The 24094-nt window shown below is 35.2% G+C and overlaps 1 protein-coding gene across 4 annotated transcripts in view; it reads left to right on the top strand.

The window, feature by feature from the left end:
• Nucleotides 1-24094, top strand: part of SLF2 (SMC5-SMC6 complex localization factor 2) — a 40097-nt gene that overhangs the window by 1831 nt on the left and 14172 nt on the right. For all 4 annotated transcript variants that reach the window (XM_061205803.1, XM_061205727.1, XM_061205647.1 and 1 more), the window contains exons 2-12: nucleotides 990-1033; nucleotides 1533-2257; nucleotides 3601-3658; nucleotides 7861-8849; nucleotides 9830-9900; nucleotides 12651-12773; nucleotides 13748-13915; nucleotides 15048-15150; nucleotides 18241-18316; nucleotides 19118-19259; nucleotides 23475-23577. In XM_061205803.1, coding sequence (XP_061061786.1) covers nucleotides 990-1033; nucleotides 1533-2257; nucleotides 3601-3658; nucleotides 7861-8849; nucleotides 9830-9900; nucleotides 12651-12773; nucleotides 13748-13915; nucleotides 15048-15150; nucleotides 18241-18316; nucleotides 19118-19259; nucleotides 23475-23577 — 2602 coding nt within the window. The remainder of the gene's footprint in view (nucleotides 1-989; nucleotides 1034-1532; nucleotides 2258-3600; nucleotides 3659-7860; nucleotides 8850-9829; nucleotides 9901-12650; nucleotides 12774-13747; nucleotides 13916-15047; nucleotides 15151-18240; nucleotides 18317-19117; nucleotides 19260-23474; nucleotides 23578-24094) is intronic.

Here is a 24094-nt window from a genome sequence, read left to right as displayed (position 1 = left end):
ACAAATATTTAGGGAAACTCATCTACTGCTTATTTTCTTTCAGCTAAAATGAATACATTTTAGCAAAATTTGCCAGAAAGGTGATTTGTTGCTCAACATACAATAACATCCCTCTATGCAGTTGACAACTCCAAACACATGAACAAATCAGAATACAAATTATGGTAATATGGTCCTACTTCACTTTGTGTTCATTGTAGGATGCAGAAACCCTTAAAAATTAAAACAGTTTGGTTTTTGTTATTCTTGTTAACTTTATCCTTTTTCTCTGTTTTGTGTTTTTCCCAGGCAACGCATTATTTTCGTAAATATCTTAAGAATTCTTAGTAAAAAATTAAGATTTTGAAACACTATTCATTCCAGTTTTTGCTGTTACTTAGATTAACATCTAACTGTAGTGTATAAAGAGTATAGTATAAGGTTAGAACTTGATCCTTTCTTCCTTTTGCCCAGTACACTCTTCATCTGCCTCTCCAGACCAGCAAAATCACCCATATTTGCCATTCTACCATCTACTCTTGTTATGAGTCTGTTCAGGTTTTACTTAGTTTTTATAATCTCCATTATTTGTTCAGCAAACATCTATTGAGCATTATTTTGTACCTGGCACTGGAGATATCAAGGAATAGGATCAGATCCCCTCAAGTTCTTTTCTTCTCCCACATAGCAGCAAGCTTTTCAGTCCTAGGAAATACTCTACCAATTCCTTAGATCCACACTCCAGTCTTATTATTTTAGTACTATAGAGTATATAAACCTCAATACTGCTTTTATAAATTTACTCTTACAGGAAGTGCTGAATTTAATTTTTAAAATTTTTTATAATCAGCTTAGCAAAGCATTATTGTCATTGTCAGAACTTGATTAAACCAGATAGTGAAATTCAGCCTATAGTCTATAAATCTACTAATATTCTCCACTTAATCTGAATTATTGAAGTTTTAATATTTGCTAATGTGATCCCATATTAGTTGTGCTTTTATTTTCAGGAAGCAGTCAATTATAGATTTCTTCAAACCAGCTTCAAAACAAGGTATGTATACTGTTAATGCATCTTTTGTGGGATCTTTTGGGGAGGAAGATGGAGTCAATTTTTAAACTCTTATGAATTTGATTAAACATGGTATTCAAAATAGAAAATATTAAGAAGATGCAGTGTTGTTTACAAAGATAAGTTCTAAACATCATGAAGAAACTTTTTGCTGTTACGCTTTTTTAATTGAAAATATTCCAGTCAATAATGTTCATAATGTATACTATTTCGATTCTGTATTAAAGTAACTTATTTCATAAGTGGAGCTATAGGGAGCTTACATGATGTAACAAAAGGGAGCTTTGTGAAAGTAAGGCTATTAAATCATGTCTTAATTTCCCCCCCCCCAATAATATGTGTATCATTTAATTATCAATTTGAAAACTTTTGTGATAGCTTAATATTTTAAGTATAATAATTTATAATAAATATACAAATGTAATAGTTTGTGCTATTTTTAATAACATACAATGTGTATGTGTTTTAATTGGCTATTTAGATAGACATATGTTGGATTCTCCACAAAAATCGAACATCAAATATGGAGAAAGTGGATTGTCCATCAGTGGGACAGAGCAGTTTGAAAGGAAACTATCCTCACCAAAAAGATCTAAACCCAAAAGGGTGCCATCAGAAAAGAGCCCCGTCTTAGAGGCATTCATGAAAGGTGTTAAAGAGCACCATAGAGATCATGGTGTACATGAGTCACATCAGCCTTGTGTGTCACTGGCCACCAAATGTCCAAAGGCAGTTACAAAATACGTTCCTCCTTCATATCTCTTGTCAAAAGAGACGAAAAAGAAACATCAGTCTCCAGAGGGAAGGAAGTCACATTTCATTCATGAAAATAACAGGGAGAAGAATGATGGAGAGCGAGGCAAAATCAGTGCAGATTCTAAAAAGCAGGCCGCGGTGACAGAAGCTGACATCTTCAAGAACAGCTCCAGAAGTCTTAGCAGCAGGAGCAGCCTATCCAGGCACCACCCAGGAGAAAGCCCACTGGGAGCTAAGTTCCAGTTGTCTCTGGCTTCTTACTGCAGAGAAAGAGAACTAAAGAGGTTGAGAAGGGAGCAAATGGAGCAGAGAATCAACTCAGAAAATTCTTTCTCAGCAGCAAGCACTCTTTCCTTAAAATCCTCTAGTATAGGAAGAAGATGCAAACCAAGGCAGGAACAGAGTAAACAGAATGATGTCACAGCCGGAAATAGTAATCTTTCAAACCTGGTATGTGCAATAAATGCTGAATTAGCTTGGCTACTATTTTATCATATTTAGAATACTAAATCTAAAAATGTTTGATAATTGTTAAGAAACAATTTGGTACCTTTTGTTAGGGAAATACTGATACACAGTTTGTATAGAAGCTAGTTTCATTAAATTTCCTCCAACTGTCCGTCGAACTTAGTAAAGCATTGTTTTTTGCCCATAATTTTTTCAGACCAGGAACAAAGATCTTTCTTAATCAGGAAAGTAAGCATTTTTTTTTAGACAAGTACAGTCATTTTTAAGTTAGGCTGCACTGAAGGGAGATTCTTAAGGGAATGGAAAATCTAAAACAACAGGAAATGGTTTAGAACAGAGGTTCTCAAAATGTTCCTGTACTAGCAACATCAGCATCACCTAGGAACTTGTTAGAAATGCAGATTCTCAGGCCCCACTCCAAACCCAATGAACCAGAAACTGAAGTAGAGTCCAGCAATCTGCAATTAACAAGCCTTCCAGATTATTCTACTGCACTTTAAAGTTTGAAAATCACTGGTTTAGGTTATATGTCTTAAGTAGTTGAGTATAGGTCTTAGAAAACTTAGAATATGATGAAAACTATCCAGATACATCTTAAGCTCATCAAACTTCTGTTTTGGGAATTAGCATAAAAGGTGTTCCTGTCCCCTGGAAAGTCAAGTTGTTAAGTACATCTGTATCAGAAAGCTTCTCTACATACAGAGCAACTAAAGGAAGATGAGATATCAAGAAAGTGCTATGTTGATAAGATACTATGAGATTTTAAAACCAGATGGACCAAAAATAAACCAAACTATGACATTCTAAGAGTGAATGGAGTTGTATTTTATACTGCTGGAAAATTATATTTGTAAACTCATGGGTTTGTTTGCAAGGAATTTGGTGCCTTTACCAGTGAGATTTGCTAATGATCAATAGAAGTTAGTAACATTTGGTCCATTTTCATAACATTTCAGTGTTTGGTGGTGTATCAGTACCTAAACAGAAGTGTTGAAGAGTGAGTTGTAGCCATTTGATAGGCAAATGTTAGGCTATTTCTTTATTAAAATAATAGTACAGTGCTCTAATATTAATCTTGAGCTATTAATAAAAATTTCTAAATTTACATTATGAAAACTGACATTTTTACATATGATACAAATGTACTTCATTTTTATGAAAAGACTTAAGAATTTGAAATATTTTATTATAGAAGTTTGGGTTTACCTCCAAATTTCGTGCTTGCTTTATTCAGTCTAGAAATCTGTGTTTAAATATTATGAAGAAAAGTTCACATTCTTGACTGCTCCCAGCTCCTAATTAATTTTTTCTCATTTTGCTAATAGGAAAATGGACCTCTCTCAAGAAAAAGATCCTCTTCTGATTCATGGGAACCTGCTTCAGGTAGAATCAAAATTAAATTTCAGAATTTTAAATAAATTTGCATCTTAATGGCACTGTTTTTTACTTAAATTTGTTTAAATATGCAGTTTCCTTCCTAGAGGTAAATTGGGTGTCTCAGATTAGTTAAAAGTTTGGTAATGTTATATTCAGAAGGAATAGTTCTTGAATTCAGTATGTGTAAACAGTGGTTTGTCTTGACTCTTCTCTGCCTTCTTCAAGAGTTCCTCACAATGTGCTTCTCATATTGGTACTCAGTGTTCTACTTCTGAATCCTTGGCTACATTAAGAAGCATAATCTTAAATTCTTGGAATTATGGACTGAGGTCTTGATATTATAGATGCTTTGTTTAAGTTTGAAACTGTTATCAAGGTCCAAAACTGTTTCTTAATATTTCAAATACAAAGGTCCCTTTTTAATATCAAATTCAAGGACACCTACATGATATTAATTTGTACTTTCAGTAACCGTTGATTGAGAAAATACATAATAACAAACAGCTACTGTTAATTCAGTAATTCTTAAAGTATTCTTTTTAACTAGAAGATAGAACAGTGTAAAATTCAAACACTGCAGAAATGTATAACATAGAAAATGAAAGGCCCCCAGAAATGCCAACTGTTCAGAATAGTCTGGTGTATCAAATTTCTTTTTCTGCTATAACTGCAGACTTTGAAAAATGGACTTTACAAATTTCCACAATCAGTAAGATACATTGGACATACTGATAATAGCCAACATTTATTGAGCACTTACTGTGCACCATGCTTTTAATCATTTGATTCACATCCTTATAAGGTGGTTACTTTTAGAGATGAAAAAACAGGTACAGAGAGACAGTTCTGACTCATTCTTCTTCAGGTTTCATGTAAAACTCTGTTTTTTATACATTCTAGAGGTGTACTGCATTTTGACCAAGTGATCTTGAGTCTTAAAATCCATCTGCAGCCAAGGCTGAAATCATATTTTACTATTGTAGAAGGACCTTCTAGGATAAAAGAATAAATTTGAGGTTTTATGTGTTTTTTTTTTAATTTTTAAAAATTTTACAGTATTGTTGGTTTTAGTGATCAAATTTTAGTGGATTTTGACATTATAGTACAAGAACAATAATTTCTCAGCCATGAGCCGTGAGATTGCTCCTGTACTGTGTTACATATTTGTAAAACTAAATAAATGATCACTTTGCACTGAGGTGAATGGAAAACAAAATGTCTTTAGGCTAGCTCTGCTAGTATAAGGGACCACTGGTGGTGGTGTTGCCACCAAGCTGTTCAGCATTTTTTTCTCTGATAATGACTAAGATAAAAATTCTCTTCAGTTCATGGGTTTGCAGATTTCATCAGTGGTGACTAAAGTAGTTTCCCATATACTGTTTCCCGCATTCTTGAAGACTGCTTGAAAAGGATGCTTTCTACATATTTTCAGAGGCAGGTTTAAGATAATTGCCTTCACTTGTATTTTTATTTCTAATATGTTTGCATGTTTTCATAATCCTCATTAATAATTATGGTGTTGTAACCTTAGTAAACATACATTGATACTTCAGTTGAATATCAACAGAATATAAAGGGCATAAGGGGATTTTTCACTCTAGATAACATGAAGAATGTTTATCTTTATCTGATAGATAAATAATGAATAGATATTAATAATCCAAATATTATGTTATATTACTGCTAATTACACTTAACAGTTGTGGTGATATACATAGTCACACATTCATTAATCACACACAAGTTCAGGGATTTCAAAAATGTTGGTAGGGTGGGCATTTAGCTCTTTGGTCTTCCAGAGCCCTGTCCTTTGGCTGAATTCTGAGGACCAACTTAACCCCTCCCTAGTTTATTCCATAATTTATTAATAACCAATCCCCTATTGAGCATTTGGATCTTTCCTTTTTTTCTTTTTACAAATTCAGTCCCTATCTTATCTGAGTATTTTATATATTAATAGATATTTGAAGTGTTATAAACAAACATTCAGCCTATAGGTTGTACAAGAAGTATGAAAAGAATCATGAAATGTTTACAGTTACATTACTGCCCTAGAGAGCTTGCAAAAGGAGACCTGTAATACCAATTCACCCTCCTCTTAACACTAGATGTTAAAAGCTCTTAATAAGCTGATTTTTCGGGCTTCCCTGGTGGCGCAGTGGTTAAGAATCCGCCTGCCAATGCAGGGGACACGGGTTCGAGCCCTGGTCTGGCAAGACCCCACATGCTGCAGAGCAACTAAGCCTGTGCGCCACAACTACTGAGCCTGCGCTCTAGAGCCCGCGAGCCACAACTACTGAGCCCGCGCGCCTACAGGCTGTGCTGTGCAACAAGTAGAAGCCACAGCAGTGAGAAGCCCGCGCATGGCAGTGAAGACTAGCCCCTGCTCGCTGCAACTAGAGAAAAGCCCACACGCAGCAACACAGACCCAATGCAGCCAAAAAAAAAAAAAAAAAAAACACCGTCACTTTAAAAAAATAATAATAATGAGCTGATTTTTCCTAAACTTTGCACACAGTTTTTCTTTCCTCCTAGGTAAGTCTTTACTTCTTAAACAAAGCAGGAATTTCCCCTCATTACTAGCTGTGTATAAATGGTCTGACTTCTCTAAGGAAATGGAGCAAAACTCAAATTAGCAGCTCTGTAGCTTTTTTGTAACCCCCAAACTTAAGATAATCAGTGTAAGTCTTCTCTTTTTCTTAGTTATCTCATTTCTCATCCTGCCCTATAAGGGACCTCTGTCCTTTTTTATAAGACATTTAACTCCAGAAAACTTAGTGGGCATGGAATGATTTCTCAGGTAATAAAAGTATCTGTAGAAGAATGTAGATAGGAGCATTTGTTTATTAATTGATTTTTCATTCTTATAAATTGAGTTTTCCAGAGTATGTATTGATCAGGTTATGCAAATAATTGCTTAACTCTTGAGGTTTTTTGGTTTTTGTTTTTTAAATCAAGCTGTTAAGAATTGGGGACATCTGTCCATGTGCAGAAAGAACTTGATTTAGGGAAATTTGATTTTGAGAATACTAGTTATATAAATAGTGAATTTTTAATGAATAATAAATTTTAAGAGTGAATTAATGAAACATCACATTTTTAAACACAGAAATTTTAAAAAACTGGTTAACTCAAATATATGTGCTTCTGGATGGAGCTCCTAACACAGAGACAGGTTGTATTAGTTTCCTAGGGCTGCCATAACAAAGTACCTAAACCTAGGTGGCTTAAAACAACAGAAATTTATTGTCTCATGATTCTGGAAGCTAGAATTCCCAAACTAAGGTTATCAGCAGGACCATGCTCTCTCTTAAAAACTATAGGGGAGACTCCTTTTACTTGCCCTTCCAGCTTCCGGTGTTTGTCTACAATCCTTAGCATTCCTTGACTTGTAAGTGCATCACTTCAGTCACGTGGCATCTTCTTCCTATGTGTCTTCATATTATCTTCCTTCTGCATGTCTTTCTCCATGTCCAAATTTCCTCTTTTTATAAGGACACCAGTTGTATTGGATTAGGACTTACCCTAATGACTTCATTTTAATTTGATTGCCCCTATAAAGACCCTATTTCTAATTCAGGTCACATTCTGAGGTTCTGGGAGTTAACACTTCAACGTATCATTTTGGGAGCTACAGTTCAACCCATAACACAGCTGAAGACTAGAGGGATACATGGGAAAGAATAAACAATTTAATTGTAGGGAAAAAGACTTAGGGGAATTTTTTTTAATTGAGAAATTAAAATTTTTCTGCCTTCAACTAGTTATTGTATATGTATTTTAAGGTACTATAAATTTAGATGTAAAAGTGTTACATTTCTAGAACCAGGTAGGCTTTAGTCTAAGAAAGAGTATATGCACTTTGAGGAAAAGTGCCTTTAGGATCCTTTCCTTGATACAGATAAGCAGTTTTTTAGTGTTTTGGGGTGTAACACCTCTAATTCTATTTAGGTGGTAAACTTTTAATAGCTTTTGAATAAAAATGAGCATTTGTCATTAGCTTTGGACTAAATTTCATGGACACTACTATTTATCAGTTAATAAATAAAATATTAACTCTGTTTCCTCATTCCATATGTGGTTAATAATCTCAGCCTAAACTTTTAGAATTTAAACATTTTGTCAGGGTATTCTAGACACTTACTGAATAAACTTTAATAAGATAGGAAAGTATACTTTTCACTAATCTGGCAAAAATTAAATTTTAGCAGGCTCTAAGCAGAATAAATTCCCTGACAAAAGAAAAAGGAACTCTGTGGACTCAGATCTGAAAAGCACAAGAGAATCTATAATGCCAAAAGCAAAAGAGTCCTTCCTTGAGAAGCGTCCTGATGGACCACATCAGAGAGAAAAATTTATAAAACATATTGCACTGAAGACACCTGGTGGTGTATTGCGCTTGGAAGATATATCCAAGGAACCGAATGAAGAAGCTGATTGCTCCTCTGCAGGCTTGGCACCTTCAAATTCTGGGCACCATTCTTCCAGGAATAGTGACCAAATTCGTGTGGCAAGTACCAAAGAGACTAAGATACAGAAACCCCACTTATCTTTACCTCAGGAAAAGTCTGCAGTTAAAAAAGCTAGCAACCTTCAGAAAAATAAAACTGCTAGCTCTGTGGCATCACAGGAGACAAAACTTCTACCTTTACTTTCCCATGTTCCAAGTGCTGGTTCCTCTCGGGTTCCGTTAAATGCTAAAAATTGCACTCTTCCAGTTCCTAAAAAAGATAAAGAGCGTTCCTCATCTAAAGAATGTTCTGGGCATTCTACAGAGTCCTCCAAACACAAGGAACACAAAGCAAAGACTAATAAGGCTGATTCTAACGTATCTACAGGGAAAATCTGTGGGGGATCTTTGCGTTCAGAATATGGCACTCCTACAAAGTCTCCCCCGGCTGCTTTGGAAGTTGTGCCATGTATTCCGAGCCCAACAGCACCTTCAGATAAAGCCCCTTCAGATAAAGAGAGTTCAGGAAATTCCAATGCAGGTAGCAGTGCACTGAAAAGAAAACTAAGGGGTGATTTTGATAGTGATGAAGAAAGTTTAGGTTATAACCTAGACAGTGATGAGGAAGAGGAAACATTAAAATCACTGGAAGAAATAATGGCTTTGAACTTCAATCAGACTCCTGCAACTACAGGAAAGCCTCCTGCTCTTTCTAAGGGGCTTAGATCTCAGTCATCAGACTATACAGTAAGTAGTTTTATGACATTTATCTTTACTTGAGAGAAAGATGGATTGACTAGTGAAAGAGGGATAGATTGTTAGAATTTACTTTAAAATTCACTGTTACAACTTATAATTAGACTGAAAGTGGTATAGTTCTTTTTTGGTTAATGAATTTCCCATATCTTCAGCTTTTAACTGTAAATCAGTGGTCTCCAAACTTTTTTTGATCACACACACTTTTATTAGTAAAAAAAATTTTGAGCATGTACCCCAATATATATGTATACCTATAGATTATATACATGTACTACTATACTACTATGTACTTTCTAAAGCATATGAAGAAAACAGAATTTGAAAGGAAGAAGAAAAAAGTATTTTCCTATATAAGTTATATAGAAGTTACAATAGAGTAAGTTCTACTGGAGTTTCTATAGAAGTTCCATATAAATAGAAGTTCTATTATTTTCTTCCTGCACCCCAATGGATCACCTTGCACACCCCCTGCTTTGGAGACCACTGCTGTAAATGAAGGTAGAGTGTAGAAATGTTGTTAATTGTGGTGTGCAATTTTATTTATAAAGTGCTTCATTCTATCTTGGGAATAAGCTGAATTAAATTCTCATGTGTGTAAAATTTGGTGGGGAAGGTGTTAATGTTTCATGGTAACACCTAAAAATTAGTAGTTTAATTCCACTAAAATAGAATTTAAAAATAAAGACAGGGTAGCTGTGGAGCCCTTGGGTGTTGACAGTCAGTTCCTAAGGCTAGCACGGTTTTTATAAGTAGTGCCTTTCCTAATAGATGGTAAAATCAAATTGCCTGCAGTACAAAATTCTAGATTTAAAGCATGATGGTGAAAATTATCTTTTTAAGAAAGATATCCTCCTGGCCCAGGTTATTGAAATAGAAAATATTTTTTAGTGTTCTGAATAATTTAAAACATCCCAATTCTTCTACTAAGATATGTTATAAAGTATTCCCAAATTTTCTTCTTGTTTTAGGAACATGTTCATAGTGGAACTTATACAAATACTCTAGAGCGTCTAGTGAAGGAGATGGAAGACACACAAAGGTAGGTTAGCATCGTGACTATCTTGCTAAATTTAACATACTGTTTGTATGGCTGGCTTTTAATTTACCTTAAAAAAACATGAGAAATGAGCATGTATTTTGTGCTAGTGCTGTTATAACAGATTTGCTGTCAACTATGTTAGAAATAAGGTGTTCTTATTTACAGGCTGAATCAGAAGATCCTGGTTTTTATGGCATACCGCATTAATTAATAGTATGAATTCTTTTCTGCTTACCACAGCTGGTATCTGGTAGCTGAAGTTCTTGATCAAAAGCATGGGTAGAAATTTTTTTTTGTATTTTTTTATTGTGACAAAAATATATAACATAAAATTTACGATTTCAATCATCTTTAAATGTATAGTTCACTGGCATTACCATACATTCGCATTGTTGTGCAACCATCATCACCATCCATCTCCAGAATTTTTATTTTCCATCTTCCCTAACTGAAATTTTATACCCATTAAACAATAAATCCCTATTCTCCCCTTCCCTCTAGCCCCTGGCAACTACTATTCTTTCTGTTAGTATGAAATTGACTATTCTAGGTACCTCATATAAATGGGATCATACAGTATTTGTCCTTTTATGACTGGCTTATTTCACTTAGCATAATGTCTTCATGGTTCATCCATGTTGTAGCATGTGTCAGAATTTCCTTTTTTTTTTCTTTTGAATTTTTGAATTTTATTTAGTTTTTTATACAGCAGGTTCTTATGAGTTATCTAGTTTATACATATTAGTGTATATATGTCAATCCCAATCTCCCAGTTCATCCCACCACCACCACTCCCCCCACCATTTTCCCCCCTTGGTGTCCATATGTTTGTTCTCTACATCTGTGTCTCTATTTCTGCTCTGCAAACGGTTCATCTGTACCATTTTTCTAGGTTCCACGTATATGCGTTAATATACAATATTTGTTTTTCTCTTTCTGACTTCACTCTGTATGACAGTCTCTAGATCCATCCACGTCTCTACAAATGACCCAATTTCGTTCCTTTTTAAGGCTGAATAATATTCCACTGTATGTATGTACCTCATTTTATTTATCCATTTATCTATTGAAGGACTTTCTAAATTTGGGTTGCATTCTGTTTTTTGCTTCTGTTTTTTGTTTTTCTGTTGTTGCTTCTGTTTTTTGACTACTGTAAATTTTGCTGCTATGAACATGGATGTACAAATTATCTCTTCAGGTACCCACTTTAAGTTCTTTTGGGTATATACCCAGAAGTGGAATTGCTGGATCATATGGTAATTCTATACATAATTTTTTGAGGAATTGCTGTACTGTTTTCCATAGTGGCTGTACCATTTTATATTCCTACCAGTAGTGCACACGGGTCCAGTTTCTCTACCTCCTCACCAGCACTTGGTTTTTCTGGTTTTTTAATGATAGCCATCCTAACAGGTATGAAGTAGCATCTTCATACTTGTTAAACATTTGTATGCCATCCTAGTCCAAGTTTTGAAATGAGTATAACCAGAAATGGTATTTCTACATCAAATTACTCTTTTGAGGAAGAAGTTTAGAATTATTACTGATACCCCCCCACACACACACATACAGAAATCAAAAAGTTTGGGGATTATAATAACCCCAATGAAATTTATGTAACTAGTTGCAAACTGCTTTTGCTTATGAAAGGGGAAAAATAATATCCTTATTAGTTCAAAGACTGTCCTTGAAACGAATGCAGAGAAATTCACTGAAACCTCAGTTGGCTTGAAGTTGGTATATATGTGTCTTTAAGTAGCTAAGCATAGGAATTGCAGACAGTTAGTAAGTGAGGAGTATTCCCCTTTCTGAATTTAACTAGAGCAATTTGTCTCTACTATAAAATTATTATTATTATTATTTTTTAGCCGCACTGTGAGGCATTTGGGGTCTTAGTTCCCCAACCAGGGACGGAACCTGTGCCCCCTGCAAGGGAAGCATGGATTCCTAACCACTGGACTGCCAGGGAATTCCCGTCAACTGTAAAATTCTTTAAAAGTTTCATGAATTCATGTGATTTGTGATGTCAGATCTGAAGTTGCTTATTTAAAATTGAACATTGCACAGACCAAAGGCAGAGGTTCTAGTTTGATCTGATGATTAACTCTTTCCTGTAGTGATAGAGCAGTGCCTTCACTGGTCATTTACTGTTGTATTATACTCATCTACTGTGGGGCTGGAGCTGGGAATAAGGACCTTGGTTAAAGTAACTTAATCTTGGCAAGCAATATAAGCAAGGACTCCAGAGCTAAACTCTCTGGCTTTGAATCCCAGCTCCTTACATTGTGAGCTTGAGCAAGTTAGCTTTTCTAATGCCTGTTTCCTCGTGTATGAAATGGGTAATAATCTACCTCATGGAATTGTGAGGGTTAAAAGAGTTAATACATGAAGTCCTTGGTACAGTGTCATAGTAACTGCTTAGTAAGTGTTGGGTGTTGTGATAATCACAGTGACAATGGTGATGACTACTGCTTCTAGAAAGCCTAGTTAACGTTATCAGGTTGTTGGTCTACTGGAAGTCCAGTGAGCATTAAAGATTAGAGGGATAATCAAATCAGTGGTGTTTATTCTTTGTGATTTTTCCTCCCCCGATCTCTAAATGATTTGGACATCATTCTTGAAGTCCTAGCCGTAAAGAAATATTCAAATCTTTTAATAAGAGTTTTCTTTGGTGCTGCTTTTAGATATACCTTAAAAATAAAAAAATCTTTAGTTTAAGCCATTTATTATAACATTCTTTCGATTCTCAGGCTAGATGAACTGCAGAAGCAACTACAGGAAGACATAAGGCAGGGCCGAGGCATTAAATCCCCAATCAGAATTGGCGATCAAGACAGTACAGATGATGAAGATGGCCTCTTAGAAGAGCACAGGTATGTGGGGAATATAGTAAATAACTATATAATAGCTTTGTAAACGGTGGTGTATCATAACTAGACTTTTCATGATGATCATTTTGCAATGCATAGAAGTACAAAATCAATATGATGTTGTGTAATAGGAACTAACAGTGTTGTAGGTCAGTTATACTTCAAAAACAAACTCAAAGAAAATGATCAGATTTGTGGTTACCAGAGGCAGAAGGTTTGGGGGAGGGAGGGATTGAATGAAGGTGGTTAAAATGTACAAACTTGAAGTTATAAGATAAATAAGTACTAGGGATGTCATGTGCAACATGAGAAATATAATTAACACTGCTTTATGTTGTGTATGAAAGTTGTTGAGAGAGTAAATCCTAAGAGTTCTCCCCACAAGAAAAAAAAAAATTTTCCTATTTCTTTAATGTTGTATCAATATGAGATGGTGGATGTTCACTAAACTTGTGATAATCATTTCATGATGTATGTAAGTCAAATCCTTACGCTGTATATTTTAAACTTAAACAGTTCTGTATGTCAGTTATACCTCAATAAAACTGGATAAGTAAATAAATAAAATCAGAGGAAAAAAGAGCACAGGTACAGCATTTTTCATGATGTATGCTGTATTAAAAATACATTTTAAAATTTTGTTTTCGTAAAATAAATGGGCCATTGATGGTTATTTACTCTGAATAATCTATGATGGGTTTTTAATCCATCTGAGGTGGATTTGAAAGGCAGATTTTAAGGCCAAGTTACATTTTTTGTCTTTTCTCCTATTCTTTTCACACAGACACATTTAGTGGCTTTGGACTATAACTATGCAATACTAGCAAAAAGTGGGAGAGCAGAACGTGTGTTCTCATGTTCGTCTTCTAATGTGGGATTAATAGTGGTCCTAAGAAAAGGGTTTTTTGCACCCAATCTTTAAATACAAAATTATATGCAGTATAACTGTTCAGTATTCAATAACTTCTTTTTTTCAGAGAATTTCTAAAGAAATTTTCAGTTACAATTGATGCTATTCCTGATCATCATCCAGGCGAAGAAATATTTAATTTCCTTAATTCTGGAAAAATTTTCAATCAGTATACCTTGGATTTAAGAGACTCTGGTTTTATCGGACAAAGTGCTGTAGAAAAGCTTATTCTTAAGTAAGTAGGAAAATAGACATTTTACTTTTTCTTGTATAAAAATTGAAAGATTTCTGACTGATGTAATCTTCTGAAAGGTTAATTTCTATTCTGACCTATCCAGTTTCCTCATCCTCTTACTTATTACTGTTGCTCTTTGTGTTTTATTATTTAGTTATAGGAAGCAGTGTAAGATAGTCGCTTGGCATATTACATGCCTTTATTAGTTAGGGTTAAGATCAGTATCTAATAACAGGGACTGTCAAAATAACAAGGCTTAGGAGGCGCAAGAGGGAGGGGATATCAGGATATATGTATACATATAGCTGATTCACTTTGTTATACAGCAGAAACTAACACAACATTGTAACGTAATTATACTCCAATAAAGATGTTAAAAATAAATAAATAAAGTAAAATAACAAGGCTTAAACAAGAAGTATATTTCTTTCTGATGTGGAAGAAGTTCAGAGGTAGGAAGTCCAGGGCTGGTGTTTCACCATATAATCTTTCTTCCCCACCATCCTTAGCACCTGGTTGCTTCAGGTGCTACTGGAGCTCCAGCCTTTAAATTCCCAGAAACCCCACACAACATTTCTACTTATGGTTAGTTGGGTAGAACTTAGTCAACATGGCCACACCTAGCTACAAGGAAGGCTGAGAAGTGATTTTTATTTCAGGCAGCCAGTGTGCCCAGCTAAAAACCCCAGGGTTCAGTTACCAAGAGGAAAGACAAGAATAGATGTTGGGATTAACAGTCTCTACCACAATACCCAAACTGGTCTAATTTCTCTCAGTACATGATAGCTCAGATCCAGAGAGATCACATTAATTGTGGTGCTGAGTTTTATGGAAGTACAAACCCAAGCTGGCAAAAGCAGACGATACTCGGAGACTTGATAGGCTCTTCAACACTGCCAGCTACTGTAGATTTGTCCACCAGATAAATCTGGAGCCAAGCCAACAGATTGGTTCAGCTTTAGGCCACTGATTGCATTTCTCATGAGTAACCCATCCACATTGGGGTAGAGTCCACCTCCATGGACTGCGATGGTTTGCTTGCTCATTTCCCTGATTATGTCAGATGTGGTGGTGGTAGAAGTTTCTTGCCATTGAAGATAACAGTCATATTGATTTCACTGTATTTTTTCAGATCAGGGAAAACAGATCAGATTTTTTTGACAACACAAGGCTTCCTTACCTCTGCTTATCACTATGTCCAGTGTCCTGTACCTGTGTTAAAGTGGCTGTTTCGGGTAAGAGAAATATTTGGGGGGTATAGTTGCCTCTTTCTATATTTCCCAGTCAAAAATAAACTTTTAAAATATAATCTTATTTGCACATTACTAGAGAAAAAATCTAGCATATCAAACCCATGATTTTAGTGGGCTAGAATGAAGCAAAAAGAGTCAGTATAAAGAGATTATAAAAGGAATGCTAATGCAGATAGTGTGCAGGATAGGCAATAATGCTAGTTGTGCCTAAGACATTTCATCACACTGGTAAATCACTATTGTAGTTTGCTTTAGAAGAAGTCTTCTAATGCTTGCGTAGCTGGGGGGATTTTTTTCTACCTTTTCCCCCCATTTTTGTGGAGGTGCCTACATACATTTTTAGGATTTGACTTGTATACTGATATTTCTCCATTCATAACTGGGTGCGGGGAGTGCAAATCCAACTGAATATTTGTTTTCCCCATTCGTATTTAACTTTTAAATCCACTTAAATAATTAATTTTATACTATCTACATGGTAACTTTATAAATATCAGTGGTATCAGAGAACTGTAACTACTATATATGTGAAGTGAGAAGTGGGGGAAATATATGCAGTTTCTAATCTGGGCTTTAAGGTTACATTTCAGAGAATCTCATATTTGCAAGAACTAGATATTCCAATATAGTTTTTCATTCATTTTTCATATAGCTGCCATGTTTGAGTGCCAACTGTGCCAGGTGCTGGAGAGAACAGCAATTTAAAAAATCATTGTTTCTAAAAAAAAAAAAAAATCATTGTTTCTGATTTCATGAAACCCACATTCTCGTATAGAGGAGATAGACAATAAACAGGTGTGTGTATGTTTATAGATATGTCAGATGGTAAATGGGAGAAGGGCATTCTAGGCAGAGAGAATAACAGGTGGGACAGACTGTGGGGCAGGAGCATTTGCTTCCAGTGGTTAGGAGCTCACTACTTGGATCCCAGTGATTTTTTTTTTTTTTTTAAACAGTCCTAATTAAATCAAAATTTGCCTCCATATGGTTTTTTAAGTAGTAGTACTAATTATCTTTTCTGTAGCTTCCCGCAGTATGCCTCATCTGTCTAACAGTCCTTCAGTTAAACAACTATCATGACCCTCATCGCTCCCCACACTAAACTTTCTCGAGTCACTAAATATCCAGTCCCTTTACCGATCACCTTTCTGAATGACCTTTAGCTTGTCAGTTTCCCTCCTAAAGTGTTCCTCCTTCCCCCCAGTAAATGAATATATGCTCCAGATAAGGTCTTTCCTACCAGCAGTTTCCAGCAAGGCTCTTACGCATCTACCCCCGCCCCCACATACTTACGTTTATTGCGATTCAAAACTTCATTTGTTGTCACACCAAGACGTCATTATTCTCTAATTATGTAATATATCTTTTCTTAAATTTACAAGTAGGACTTTGCATTTATCTGTGTTTTCATCTTGTTGGTGTGGGCCCATCATTATAGCCTTTAAAACCCTAATGATGACATACAAGTATATCTTCATGTAAGCAGCTTTTTATACTCTTTATATTTATTCTTTGAAAAGCAAACTAATAATCATTTGTTAAGTGCTTTTTCTGTGTAAGACACTTTGTCTCATTTCTCCTTTTCAATTCCAAGTCCATTTTTCATGATGGAGAGACTTACCAACTAATAAGTTTTTTTTTTTATAAAGTATGTCAGAATTCATTTTAATGCTATAGTCCTGATAGTTTGAAATTTAATTGTTAAAATGTAATTGAAATGTTTGCATCTTCATGATTTTATCATGTGTCTAAACATAGTTGACCAGAAAGACAATGTGAACAGAATATGTGCTGTTTTATAACTTTTTTTTCAGGTAACAATAAATTATTGAGTATTTTCATCTCAGTATAGACATGTTATCATTCTTTTTCATGGCTTTATATTGTATACTATATTGTAATAGTAATAGTATTCCTTTGTAGTGCTGTACCATGATTTATTTATTTATTTAACCCAATCTCAATTGACAGACATTAGATTGTTTTATATGTATGTATGTATCTTACATATTTATTTATCTTCATGTACTGTATTGCCCACCTTAAAATTCATCACCCCCCACAAAAAGATTCTTATGCAGAACTTGTCCTGTGTCCAACATGCTTTTGAATGGTGCTGCCCCTAGTGGCAGAGTGTAATGACTCAAACATCATAGCAAAGACATTTTTTCACATAGGTTGACTTCAAAATGACACAAGTTTTATGCCTGATTGAAACCAGAGTTTGGACTATTCACCCTTATATTTTAGATTTAAATTTATTATAATCATAATCCGTGGTTTCAAAACAAAAGAGAAATAGAAATACAACATGTTTTTCTCTACAAAACCACTTTAAAATAACTTTCAATATGTTATGATTTTTTAACGTCTTTTAAACTTGAGATTTTGTTCCCAAAAAGTTGTCTTGTAAAATTACATTAATTATATGCTTCTGTATATAAATTCCTGTATGTTAAAAAGGCTGAGTAGATCAAAGTGTAAGGACAGTGACTTTGCATAAATATTACCAAATGACTTTACAATTTTTACCAAATTACACTCATACTGGACATACTCCCTCTTTCCTAGTACTCTTGTGAACACTGGGTGTTATGAAAACTCTTAATCTTTACCAGTCTTGAAGTCAGCTGATGATATCATGTCATTTTTCTTTGCATTTCTTTGATTACTAGTGATACTGAATAGCTCTTTAAAATATACATTGGTCTATTAATTTGTATATTTGTATCTTTTCAAATATTTTTACTAGTTTGTGGTTTGATTTTTGCCTGTGATGTGATCAATTTAGTAGCCTTCTCCTTTATGGTCTTTGGGTTTCATGGCATAATATGAACTAGAAAGGTATTTTTGATAGTTTTTAAAGTTATATTTATCTAATTATAGATGAAAGTTGTAAAAAAAAAAAAAAAAAACAAGCAGCATGTTAGAATGGAAAGGGCTCTGACTTACAAATCAGACCTGGATTTAAATTCCAACTCATGTATTATGTTGGGTGGAGTATGTTCATCTCTCTGAGCCTCTTTGCTCCTTCTTCTCTCTTAATACTCTATCATTTATCTACTTTGGCAGATGATGTCAGTTCATACAGACTGTATTGTGTCTGTGCAGATTTTAAGTACATTAATGGAAATAACAATAAGAAATGGTGAGTTGATAAATTTATTGTGATTAACAGTGTGAATTATTGGTTGCTTTGTACATGATCTCTTTCATATTACTAAACAATTAGGATATTTGGGTATATAGAATAAAAAATTATTTTTGTAATATAAAGTCTTTAATAATGAAATTAAACTCCAATAAAAAATGAGTGCATTTTTCTAGTTGCATTGAGAAAAAGGGTATAAGATCTTGCAAGTGGCATCCCTTACCTAATTTTTACCAAGACATAGCTTACTGTGCTGGATAAGTGGAAATAGTTGCAAGTTTATTTAGCCAATTAACTTTGATGGCTTTTTGGTGAGCAGCAGTATTGTACTGATTATGCACTGAGAAGATTGAAAGTATCCACTGCAAAACTATGACACTTGCATTCTTGCCTTTGAGATCCCTTATAATGAAACAAGCATTGTGATTTACCTTTTTCACTTGTTTTAAGGCTTGGGACTATATAGGCACTGAACATGGTAAAATCTTTGTGTTAGCAGTAGTTGGTTTTTCACTCTTGTTATTTTCCAGTCTTTTGAAAATGTTGCTCCTGAGTTACACCCTTTTATCCATCACTTGCAGGTATTTTGTTCATAAATGTCTTTTCCTTCACATTTATTTGAAAATCTGTAATTCCTATATGATCATTCTAAATAACTATATGGTTAACATATCATTACCAGCTGCCATTTCTATAAAATCATAGTAATAATCCATGTTTCATGTGCAAACTGTCATCTTGCAACTATGGGTTTGTGAACCCAGGATTTGGGATAAAATATTTTCTTCTGTTAACTAGATACCTTCAGTGATTCACCAGTTTGGCCTTGGATTCCATCATTGTCTGATATAGCTGCTGTGTTTTTCAATATGGGAATTGATTTTAAATCTTTGTTTCCTCTGGAGAATCTTCAGCCAGACTTTAATGAAGATGATCTAGTGTAAGTGTTCTTTTCATAATTAACTCCAAAAATTGTCTTTTAAACAATTTATATATAAACAGTTAATATTCATTTGATAAATTCAGTATTCATTCTTGATTTTTTTTAAATCTTAAAGTTGAAATGGATCTTGAATTAGATATATTCTTTTTTTTTTTATTTTAATTTATTTATTTATTTTTGGCTGTGTTAGGTCTTCGTTTCTGTGCGAGGGCTTTCTCTAGTTGCGGCGAGCGGGGGCCACTCTTCATCACAGTGCGCGGGCCTCTCACTACCGCGGCCTCTCTTGTTGTGGAGCACAAGCTCCAGACGCGCAGGCTCAGTAGTTGTGGCTCATGGGCCCAGTTGCTCCGCGGCATGTGGGATCTTCCCAGACCAGGGCTCGAACCCGTGTCCCCTGCATTGGCAGGCAGATTCTCAACCACTGCGCCACCAGGGAAGCCCCTAGATATATTCTTAATATCTAACTTAATCTAAATGCCATCAGTATGTTTAACAGGGAAAACATGGGCACATTTTTTAAATCAAAAAAAATTTTTTTAAATAAGACTGCCTATTGTTATTTACCATTATTTTGGAGCTACTGACCAAAACAATTAGACAAGAAAAAAAAAAGAGATGTAAAGATAGGAAATGAGTTGGTGAAAGATTCATTATTTGCAGAAAAAGTGATTTAATGTATACATAGAAGCCTAAGAATCAACTGAAAAGCTATGGCAAACCAGTAAGAGAATTTGGTATGGATGCCAGGGTACAATGTTAATAAAGAGAAATTAGTAACCTTCAGGTGTATGAACTGTAGCTAGTTAAAAGATACACTTCATTTGTAATAGTAAGAAAAATATATTAAATACCTTGGAATAAACTTAAATAGAAGTGTGTGTGTGTGTGTGTGTGTGTGTGTGTGTAAACATTACTAAGAGACAAAAAAGAAGACCAGATAGGAAAATTCAACATCATAAATACATTAGAGCTACCCCTAAGGTAAACTGTGAACTTGATGAGATCCTAATAAATGAAACTAACACAACATTGTAAATCAACTATACTCCAATAAAATTAAAATAAAATAAAGAAATGCCAGTCAGATTTTTGTGGGGACGAGGGGAGTTGGGGACTCTACAAGTGATTCTAAAGTCATATAGAAAAAATAATACCCAGGAAAGTTTTGAGAAAGAAGAGTTATGAGGCGGGACTGACCTTAGCAGATAATAACATGGGACAAATGCAGGTATTCATAGCTCCATCAGTGGAACAAAATAAGTCCAGGGCCAACTATACTTTATACGAGGATTTTGACTTTGCAGCAGGTGGGTGCCCCGACCCCTGCATTGTTTAAGGGTCAACTGTAGGGGCTTCCCTGGTGGCACAGTGGTTGAGAATCCGCCTGCCAATGCAGGGGACACGGGTTCGATCCCTGGTCTGGGAAGATCCCACATGTCGCGGAGCAGCCAAGCCCGTGCACCACAACTACTGAGCCTGCGCTCTAGAGCCCGTGAGCCACAACTACTGAGCCCGCGTGTCACAACTACTGAAGCCCACGCACCTAGAGCCTGTGCTCCGCAACAAGCCACTGCAATGAGAAGCCCGTGCACCGCAACGAGGACCCAACACAGCCAAAAATAAATACATACATACATACATACATACATACTAAAAAAAGGGAAAAAAAGGGTCAACTATATAAGAATGGAACTCTGGTCACAGACAAAGGCTTAATTTCAAATTAATAAGATCAATAACCTATTAGAAAAAATAGACAAAGGAAATAGGCAGAAAAAGAAAAGAAATTAAAACAGTTTTTAAACTTTATGAGAATATTCTCATCTTCACTTTTTCAAAAAAAAAAAGCAAGTTTTTGTTACTTGGTATATCCAGAACCAAACTCTTCATCTCTCCGTTTCTTTCCACCCCATACAAGATCCCTCCTTGTTGCTCAGATGTAACCTGTATCTGAAAATATGTTGGACAGCAGATTTTCACATAAAGGCTGTATTCCATCATCCATCCTATTCCATTTAAATAGGAAAAATAATGCTTTCTCAGACCATTCAAAAACCCCAAACATGACCAAAATACTCAAATACCTATATTTAGAAAGTTAAAATACTATTTTATTATTTAACATTTAATGAACTGAATAGTATGTGGTGATTTTGTATGTTGTATGCAACAGATTTGTTTTCCTTTCTTCACTGTAGTGAACAGGTACTGTAGTGGAAATAGTGAAATAAAGATATATAATTATTTCATTAAGACATAATAAATGCAAATAATATTTAGCAAAATTGTTTTTTTGATTGAATATTTACCAACTGAAGAGTTGCCTCAGTCAGGTTTGGGAGCCGGGAGGTGGTGGCTATAAGTCACCACCGTTGCTGTGTAGTGGTAGGCGAAGATGAACACAGGTAAGCAAGAGTAAGCTGGTGAAGGGATGAGCGAAACATAATCAAATACCTGTTTAAACAACATGAGCACAAGAGTGAATTCTGTTGAGATATCACAACTCACTCTTTTCTCACTAGGACTCACATGCAGCTTATCCATTTTTGCTGGTATATATGTGCATATTCACAGTAGCAAGTTTCTATCCAAATAGGAGGTTTGGAGTGAAAAATGTTTAAAGGTTGTTAGAGTAAATATTCAGGTGGGGAGAGTAAGATGTTAAAGGATACTAGGACAGTTCTTTTCTTTACCATTCTGCAGGAAATACAGACCTAGTCCTAACCTCTTTCTAGTCTGTATTCCATCAATTGTCACATCCCTGTGTTCCTCTTCCTCTACCTATCTCACAGCTATTCTTTCCTTTTCGTTCCCGGTGTCAGTCTAACTCAGATCCTCGTTTCATGCCTAGCCTGGCAAAAATCTCCTTTCCCGTGGGGGCTTTCCACCTCCAAGATATTTATTCCTTTCATTGTTAGAGGATTCCTTTTATGAAAGCTTTTTTCTCCACTATTAAACCTTTACACCTGTATTTAAGACTCTACAGTTGACTCTGACCTGTTTTCTATTTTGTTCACCCTTTTGTTCTAACCAAATTGATTCTGTTGCTGTTCCTCCACATTTAGCCATTGCTGCATTGGATCTTCCTCATGCTAGTCCCTCACCTCCATCCTCAGTGTCTACTCACCGAAATATTATCTGTCTCACTTGTTGAAGCACTGTTTATAAGAGTAGAATTACCAACATTACATATTGTTTACTATGTGCCAGACATGGTTCTGGGGGCTTAATATATAGTACTTCATTTAATAGTCACTGCAACTAGTAGATAGTATTTTCATTCCCATTTACAGGTGAGTGAGGCACAGAAAGATTAAGTAACTTGCCTCAGGTTGTATAGCTAGGAATGGACACAGGACTACTGAGCAGATATTTTAAAAAATAAGAAAGTTCTTCCCATGTAGTTATAGGAGTATCTGTAAGACATATTAAGTGACAAAAGAGAGGTGCACAACCGAGTGTATAGTATGCTACCATTTGTATTAAAGCAGTGGGGAGAGGTGTATTCATATTTATTTGTATGTATATAAAATGCCTGTGGGAGGAAGGACTAAAACTAGTAGTGATTGTCTGTGAGGAGGGGAAATGAGTGGCTGAAGGCCTAGACTGGGAGGACAATTCTTTTCAGCACACTGTGCCTTAATTTCTTTTAACTTTTTTTTAACCATATGAAAGGGTTATTTATTCAAAAAAAATTAAACAAAAAAATATTATCTATGTTTTGAAGGCCACATTCATGTGTCTCCTCTTCCATGAACCTTCACTGATTCCTCAACCAAAATTGGGGTGCTTAGAATTGTTTATATTGCTGTGGAAGTTTTGTTGGGCCACTTATGAGGCCTTTAAATATTATGAGTTCTTTGTAGTCAGAGCCACCTTCTACATAGCTCTCTGACACCAAGAGCAACAGAGAACGCCTCATAAAAAGTAGCTGTTCAAGGGAAAACTAATGCATAGAAATAGAAATCAGATTTACCTGGAGTGGAGATAGCCAATTGACTCGGATCTGACATGAAGGGACTTTTGAGGTATAATAGAAATGTTCTATTTCTTGATTTGGATGGTGGTTACACTAGTATACATATCATCAAAATTTTAAATGTGTGTATTCCTTTTATTGTATGTAAATTATACCTCAGTAAAACTTTTGTTGTTCAGTACTTCTCACAATTTTGTGCCTAATTTCACATTGCTTTATTCACTCTTCCATAGTTCTGAAACACAGATGACACTGGGGGTGAAAGGAAGTGAAGATTCATCTTGTAAGCCAATATTTTCATCTCTCCCTGAAACCAACATTTTAAATGTGGTCAAGGTAGGAGAAAACTCTTTTTTGTATGTCTTTAGCACAGAGCTGGAACCACTTAGTTTTTTGCTTAATGGTTTTAAAACAAAATCAGGGACTTCCTTGGTGGTCCGGTGGTTAAGACTCCACGCTCCCAATGCAGGGGGCCCAGGTTCGATCTTAGTCAGGGAACTGGATCCCCGTGTGCCACATTGAAGATCCCGCATGCAGCAACGAAGATCCCGTGTGCCACAACTAAGACCCAGCACAGCCAAATTAAATTAAAAAAAAAAAATTCACTAGTGTTTTACCATGGGATTTCTAGTCTCTGAAATTTCTTAGCAATAATCTTCATATTAAAGGTTGTTTTTGCTGTTTTATTTTTGTTTTATTTATTTTTTTGTTCTGTTTTTTGGCCACACTGTGCGGCATGTGGGATCTTGGTTCCCTGCTTGGAGTCTTAACCACTGGACCACTAACCCTAACACAAACCAGGGAAGTCCCTTATTTTTGTTTTAATATTAGGAACGAAAGGGAACTTTGAATC

This window comes from Eubalaena glacialis, chromosome 1 (assembly GCF_028564815.1).
Source record: "Eubalaena glacialis isolate mEubGla1 chromosome 1, mEubGla1.1.hap2.+ XY, whole genome shotgun sequence".
Lineage (NCBI taxonomy): Eukaryota > Metazoa > Chordata > Mammalia > Artiodactyla > Balaenidae > Eubalaena > Eubalaena glacialis.
The sequence above is the reverse complement of the archived record's forward strand: the minus strand, read 5'-3'. Positions and strand labels throughout refer to the sequence as shown.